The following is an 8,261-nucleotide window of genomic DNA, read 5'->3' as shown; positions in this document are numbered from 1 at the left end:
CCCCAAAAAGCCTGAGCAAAGAGCTCCTGGATGTGTAGGGACATGCCACCCTTACTCTGCAGTCGCTGCACAGAGGGGCTACAATGTTCACTGTCCCAGCAAACACACACAATGCAAGCACGCACATAGGCTGTGCATGTCGCCAGTCCTCCATTGGAGCTGTATTCTCTTGGTGCAGGAGCAGAGAGAGACAGAATGCTGCGTCCCCCAACCCAGTATGGCAGACCTCCTCACAAGTCACGGCTGGGAATCCGGCAGGTCACCAAACAACCACAGAGCTCTGGCCAGTGGTATTCACAGACCCACCTAATTTCCCCACAGTCCAGCACAAGCAGCATGTATATAAACTAGTGCAGTAATAAGTGCAGTTTATACTAGTACACTATACAGTGTATATATACTGATATAGTATGTTTACTGTATATATATTAGTACATTTTGTATGTATAAATTGGAACAAAAAAACAATTTTGGCAACTACCAATATCAACTGCTCTTCATATTATGTGTTAAGTTAGATGGAAGGTTTTGATCTGACAGTGATGATATACTGGTTCAGCACGCAGTATTCAGTATATATGATATACTGGAATGTATACATATACGTAATATTTTGTCTGTAGTTAGTATATATACATTAAAAATACGTCCTTTCTCTTTCACGGTTGTGTAGCTGTTAGTATGAGAAGAGTCATCGCTGTCCTGGCATGTTTGGCTCCTCTCAGACTCTCAGCCACTCCAGATAGCAGCAGTGTTAACTCTCAGTGGAAGTCAGATTTAACCGCCTAGCTGTCTGTGTGCATCGAGCATCACTCATCAGACCGTACATAGCCACGGCTCAAAACAGCAGCCGGTTCGAATAGCCCGATGACCGATAGCAACTGCATTTAGCCTTCATGTATCAGAACAGGATTAATCTCGCAAAAAACGGCTTCATAGTCACCATCCCAGTCGACGGGCGCTGGAAACGCTAGCCGCTTCGGCAGGACTATGGATTGTTAACGGCGGCGGTGGAGTCGGTAACTTGAACCTGGGACTGCGCTTTGTACACAACCTTTCGTGTCGGGATTTTAACAAATAACGACTTTGTGAGGGAAAAAAACGAGCGTTAGCCGGGCAGGGGCAAGGGGGGCATTTCCTCAGCCATGGCTCTGGTAACGCTGCAGCGGTCTCCCACCCCCAGCGCTGCCTCCACCGCCAGCACCAGCACCACCAACGCGGGGGACGCAACGGTAACCTTACGGCCGGCGACAGCCTCTCTGTAACGGCAGACGTTTTTAACGACACACCGGGGAGGACAGGCCCGGCGTGCTAGCTAACTGGGCTTGTCCTTTCCATCCGCTGTTTTACTGACAACGCTGGGATAACAAGCCCCATAATATAAAACTAAGCTAGTATGGCCGTTGGGTTTATCATTAATGTTAGCTTACCCAGCTAACGCTTGCTTATGTTGACAAATGCTTGGTGCTATGCCAAAAGATGTGTTTATAGTTACCTGGAAACCCACATTTTCATTTTAGTCCAGTTACAATGACCGATGCCTTATATATTTTCTCGCATTTATGTAACTAATTTACAAATTCTTAAATATAACTACAGCTTACTCATTGGCTTTTTAAAACATAATATTGCTCGTGTGAATGAGCTAGCCGGTAAGCTAAGCTAAGCTACCTGTCAGTTTCCCTCAGAACGCAGTATAAAAATACAACTAGCTTCTTCAGCATGATGTTCAGTGATATAAAGGCTTTCATGGTGTTATTTAGCAAACCACAGCTATCATTTTGTGTTGAGTGGTGGAGGAGAGATATTGTTGGAAGGAAGTGAACCCGTTCTCTGTCCGCTCCTAGCTAGGGTTTTATGTAGTACCTAAAAAGGTACAATGAGTTGTGACGATAGTTGAAACCTTGTTGGAACCATTTAATAAATATATACAGCAGGTTTTCCATCACGAGACGCACTATGCCTCCATTTATCCATTCAGATGATTAGTTAATTTTTTTGTATATGTCCATATATGCGTACAAAGTGTGTGTGTGTGTCACATATATATATATATATATATATATATATATATATATATATATATATATATATATATATATATATATATATATATAAGATCCCTGAAAGAACCACTTTAAGGGTGTATAACCTCTACTTTTTGTCAACCTGCGTCATATTAAGGTATAGGTTCCTTGTGCACTCTCAAATGTTGTAAGGCATCAAACCTGAGGGTTTGTTTATGCCATAAGTCTTGTGGTTTAGCCATGGTTGTAGTCAGGACATTTTGAAAAAGGACTATCAAAGCAGGGACCAGGGAGGTTTTGGTCATGTGCATCTGAATACAGACAAAAAAAGAGAGCGTCGGTACAAACACACCTGTCATTTGCCTATACAACTTTGCATGCACGCACAATGATGACATTTGCCTGTTTCATTTACCTTGTGCGTGCACTCGCCACCATTCTGAAGGCACATCTTCCTCTACAGTTCTCTCTTTGGTTTGTGATGCTACCCATGTTATGCCCTCTAATGATACCCATCCTTTGTCGCCCATGTATCTGTGACGCAATGGTCATCATGCTACACAAGTGCATCATGGCTCTGCTTACATTGGTTCTGTTTACACCAGGGTGCTGTGTTGTTCAGCAAGAGATTTGAAAGCCCCCGAGGACCACCGAGCTTCCATTCTGCAGTGATTAAAGCTCAGACTTGGTGTCTTGTTACTGCTGGGGCTTTTGGCTGGGCACAGAAATGCTCGAGTTCCCTCTGTGTAGAACCACACCAACATCATTAAAACAGTTTTAGAGATGCATATCAACAGCAGCTCCTGCCACTGTAGAGAAATGCAGTATTTCTTTATATTGTTTACATATTTCAAGGAATGCATACAAAATGTATAAGCCATTGTCATTTTTCCATGCTGGGTAATACATTCAAACTGTTAACACTGACATCATCATATTTATTTTGTAAGATGTTTTGCAGCACCCTGCAGATTTCACCAGTAGAGGGCGCCAGCTTCATACGCTCGGAACAAGCCCCAATGTAAACAAAGCGGATTAGGTCCTTGATAGGCACAATTCTATTACATCAACCCCTGCAGTGTAGTCAGAGGACCTTCACAGATTATATGGTCTGTGGTTGTTGCATAACATATTAAATTTATGAGCGCCCCCATGTTTACGTCATATGCAAACTGCCTCTATCCAGCATTCACTTAAGTAAGTAATGTTAACGTGTAACTGGTAGTGACTGTCAGATTTGGAATCGGTAGCTTTGGATAATCATTGCAGGGGAGGACGTTGCAAGGTCCTTGCTGAAGTAACCAGCAGATTTGCTCAATGGAAATAAACCTTGTTTTCTGGCTTAATGGAAGGTTCCATTGTCGTCCACATGACATCATTGTCGTTAGTTCTCAAATGAGACTGGCGTATGTTTCCACCTCCTTGGGATGTGCTATGGGATGATAACAGTTTTAGGGGAGCGGTTGGGATTCCTCCCCCAGTAGAGTGAAATGGACTGTCCCTAGTGAGGGTGGGGCTGCTCCAGTGCCTTATGGCTCCACACATTTAAATTCACAGCACAATCTCGCCAGTCCAGCCGAGGAACACACAGCTGCAATGATGTCACCTTTTAGCACAAGGAGAGAGAGAGTGATGGGCATATGAAAAGAAGAGGGAAAGGTACTGGATAGAAGATGGAAGGAGAGAGAAAGCAAGGGATTACAATGTTAGTGTTGCACCTCTGGTGTCACTCTATACTTGGCTATTTTGTCTATCAAGCCAGATCTATGATGAAGTTCTTGCTGCTCCGTCACACGGTTTCCTCAACCCCCGCCCCTCCCACCGTGCCTTACAGTTTCTCTATATTTCTCTCCATCCATTGAAAGTGGTGAAAACTGCATTGAAAAATCAGTTGTTTTCAGTTTCCAAACTGGATCATGGAGGATAACTTTGATTCTTACGTAATGGAAGTTTACACCTAGCAATTAGCATCATGCACACTTCATGCCTAAATTGTCATACTCTTGCCTCAAACCATGTCAAGTTGTTGAAGAATCATAAATAGGCTTGATTATGTGGTTTCTGATACTGTGTGACATGCTGTAAACTATAAAATGGCCAAAAAGTGCAGATAAAATTCAGGATCCAACATGATTGCTGCCATATTTTTATCTATGTAACATACTTTTGCACATTTTTATCACTAAAGAGGCGAGTAGATCCCAAACGTGACTTGGATCGACTACATTTGGTGTAAGGGGAACAACTATTGCTATAATGCAGAGCATTTGTGTTCATCACTTTGTCAAATCGTAGCTCTTCATATAATATTATGTAGTCTATAAAACAACAAAGAGTAAATAAGTTATTGCTTGGTGATCCATTGCTAGTGTCAGGTCATTCAAATCTACAGTCCTTGTTTAAAAGGGAATTCCACTGATTTTATAACATCTTACTGCATAATGAAGGTGCCGAGATGTAAACATAGTCATTAAGTGTGGTTTGACCTGAAATGTGTTCCAGAGAAACCTACATAGTCAAGAGTGGTGGTGATTGGAACCAGACGTCCACAATATTTAATGCATATTAAAGCTACATTCACAGAAAATTATTACATGAAATTGATACAAATTTGTTGCCTGACGTCTGAGATTATTGCCAGTAGTTCCGAGATTAGCATTTGTCCTTAAAAGAATATTGTAAAACCTATTTATGGTGAAGAAATAATATAGCCTCCCAAAACTTAAAACACTGTTTTACCATAATGAACACTACGTCCATATAAAAACTCAAAAGTCATGTGGGTTCACTGGTTGGTTTTAAAAATAAATAAATAAGTAAAATTTGTATGGTAAATAAAATGACTTTATTTGCATTGTATCGACATTATGACACCTGGGTCCTAAAGAAAGTCAGTAAGTTTCTCTGCAGTGACCCATTTCATGTCAAACCACTCTGAATGACTTTGTTTACATCTCACTGATTTAAATTATGCTTACATTTGGAAGCATCTTTGGAATGCCCCTTTCTGTCGAATGCACAGAAAACAGGATTTCTGCATGTATACACAGAGGCAGAATGCTGCACTGTGGGTGGAATAGTGTTTCCTGTGGGCAGTTTCGGTTTAAGCGGAGTCGCTTCCCTTCAGGTGTGGAACACCTCTGCCCTTAGTTGGCTCACCTGCCTTTCCTATTGTTCTGTGCTTCTGGCAGTAACCTAATCACCAGTGTTTTGCTGTTCTACACACAATGAGAAGCTATTTTTAAAGCAGTTATTGTTGTGATGAAGCTGCATTTGTTCAGCAAGGTCCATATTCTTTATTTTTCTCACCCAGCTCTGTCCTCAGAAAGGTGGGTTAGATGCTAACTTTTTCTGCAGTGTCCTTTTTAGCGTTGCGTGCTGTTACCTTTATAAAGGCCTTAAACAACAAATGAGATCACAAAGTGTGAAGGTTTCAACAGCTGAGAGAGAGAGAGAGAGAGAGAGATATTTAGCCTTCATGCTTGGAAATAAAACTACATCTGTAGCATCTGAAACCTTTGTGTGCTCATGTTTGGAGCATGTTGTTCTGAAAACCAGGTGGAACTGTTTTAAGTGTCTCTTTTTTGTTCCATCTAGATGGTTGTGTTAATGCTAGCTGTAGCTGTATATAGATCAACATGGGTTTTGGTTATTTAATAATTCTTATGTAATCGCCTGTTATTTAAGATGATTGCAATTATTTAAGCTTGTGCTTATTTAAGTTTTCCACACTTTAGATTTCACAGTCATATTATGCTGCAACAAGCTAAACTTGAATTGGGGTTGTTGGGACAACAAAAAATGTAAATAATAGAAAGCAGTTGATAAAGACGGATTATGGGACTTATGAAGAGAAAATATGTAACTTTGTGCTTTAATGTTTAGAGGACAGTGCCAAACATTGTTTGTTTTTTTGTTAGCTGTGTAGCTGTTTCTAATCTTTTTAGTATGGATGCTAGCAGAATGAATCTTTTTTGATTATATTTTCACTCTGAAGAGAGACAGTGTAATTTTTGTGTGACTATAGACATTTGTGTATGTTTTATGCACAGCAATGTAATGTATTATTTTGAGGAAGCAGGTTCATTTGGCCTCTTTAGGCATGCATTTTAATGGTTGCATACATTGAATGAAAAGAGACTCTTAAATCATTAATAGCAGTTATTTATGTCAGTTAATCTTCAGCTAAAATTTAACGATCGGCCTAACTAGTGTCCTCTGAAATTATAGCTTGAGGCGCAGATTGCTTGTTTATATAGGGTGACATTGAAAGGCTGGAGTGTTTATCTCACACAAACTAAAATGTAATATCAAACCCTTAGGGCCAGTTTCCCAGACAAGGATCAAGCCTAGCCTTCTACTAAAATGCAATGTCAGTGATGATTCACAATTGAAAATCCTATGTAGTCTAGATTTAGGCTTAATTTGGATCTAGGAAATCAGCCTAGATTAACGTTGAAGTGCTTTGAGTTTAAAAACGTTCTTTTCCATAAATGCAGTCAACCAGGCAAAACATTCAATCTCTTAATTTAGTTTTTTTGATTCAGCACTGGAGCTACAAGGCTAATACAGCTTACAAGTAAAGGAAGCTTATCTGGCATTTCCATGTGTCTCGAATGCATCTCCAGTGACTCCTTATGGCTGGATTTTGTAACTGGAGCAATGGTGCAGCCAACTACGCCAGTCTCTCACTACATTAGCTGTTGGACAAAAATATGTTGTGGGTCCTTGTTTGTGTGCATATACAGGGATATACATTTTACAGAAGTGAAGATCACACAAGCTGCTGACACAGCCTATAAACAAACAAGAAAGATGGTGAAAAATAAACTTTTCACAACTGCTTTTGTCTGTGTTGTGACACTTCGGACTCCTTACTGTTCATACTACAAACGTTATGGTGGTTATATGCTTCCCTGATCATTTCAAAACCTGTACTTAATGCTGGCCGCTTATGATCGGATCAACCAGGACTCATGTTAAGTGAGTGTTAACAGGGCCTGAAATTCAGATTGTGGTTGTCTTTGTCTTGACTGTTGTAAGTTACAGCTCCGGGTGTTTGAAAACTTAATTTTCTTTTGTATTGGATGGGTGACTAAAGAGAAGGCACCCTTGATATTATTTAGTCAGACGGAGATGATGTAAGGCACTCTGTGCAGGCTAGAGAAGTGCTTTTCAGTCGTGGTGCGAGTTTCTCCAGAGATTACAGTGAAAAGGAGCACACTTGAGAGAGTCTGAAAAGGTGTTGTGTGAGGACTATATTGAGTTGTTAAGTAATCACAAATAAACTTGATTATGTGGTTTCCAATATGGAATGATGTACTGTTATCTTTAAAATGGACAAAAGCACAGGCAAACCTCAGGCTTCAAGATGGCTGCTGTTTCTAAACGTGTTTAGAAAATGGTTTGCTGTGATTTCATACAGTGTCAGACGTCATGACCGAATCTATTCGCAATTGCTTAACAACTCGATGCATTTTGAGGCAAATATGTGGTGCTTTAGTCATGCACTTTGCACTGTGCTTATTGGCAGGGTATAAACTTCCATTGCTTTTTAGCTACGCTCGGTGGCCCAAGGTGCTTAGTTTCTGTTGTTTTCAAAGGGAAAGATATGCTTCGCATTGTAGGTGTATTTTGTGCAGAAGGTCCCAGTTGTCCTGAGATGAACTTGAAGCAGTCAGCTATGTTTTTTCTGTGCTGAATTGTCAGATCAAAAAGAAGGCGGCCCTTCTGTGACTGTTGCAGTTGAGTAGCCTGAACTGTATGCTTTCAGGAGTCAAAACTAGCAACACATAAGCCAAAAGTACCATTTTTTTAGTTTAGTTTGGTTTTTCATTAGATGCACTAGCAGTGAGTTAGTAGTAGATCACTTTCTAAAAGGACAACTGATGGCTTTCAGAATGTGCATAGAAAAACGATAGCTAGCTAGCACAACTGATTGAGAGTTACGACGTTCCTGCGCAGTGCACCCTCCATTTTTCTACCTTTGGAATTTGAACCACCCCATTAGCCGTATAGCTCCAGTCCAAAAGTAAAGAAGCAAATGTCAGGCAACATGTCTTGGCTTATTAGCAACAACTTCAGGCTCTAATGCATGCAGACCCAGAAAGAGACCTTTCAGGACATAACTGATGATTCATAAGGCTGTTTTATAAGATACTTGCATATTCCTTTAACCTTTTCAGAGTATCTTGCAGCAGGCTACTATTTCAGGGTGTTGTTTTATTTTTCCTA

The 8,261-nt window shown here is 40.5% G+C and overlaps 1 protein-coding gene across 1 annotated transcript in view; it reads left to right on the top strand.

Moving 5' to 3' along the window:
• The first annotated feature begins 736 nt into the window (after window positions 1-736).
• The window catches only part of ssh1a (slingshot protein phosphatase 1a), a 68,547-nt gene continuing 61,022 nt past the window's right edge, over window positions 737-8,261 (top strand). The window contains exon 1 of the mRNA XM_017686907.2: window positions 737-1,232. Coding sequence (XP_017542396.1) covers window positions 1,146-1,232 — 87 coding nt within the window. The 5' untranslated portion in view covers window positions 737-1,145. The remainder of the gene's footprint in view (window positions 1,233-8,261) is intronic.

Source organism: Pygocentrus nattereri, chromosome 20 (assembly GCF_015220715.1).
Source record: "Pygocentrus nattereri isolate fPygNat1 chromosome 20, fPygNat1.pri, whole genome shotgun sequence".
NCBI lineage: Eukaryota > Metazoa > Chordata > Actinopteri > Characiformes > Serrasalmidae > Pygocentrus > Pygocentrus nattereri.
The sequence above is the reverse complement of the archived record's forward strand: the minus strand, read 5'-3'. Positions and strand labels throughout refer to the sequence as shown.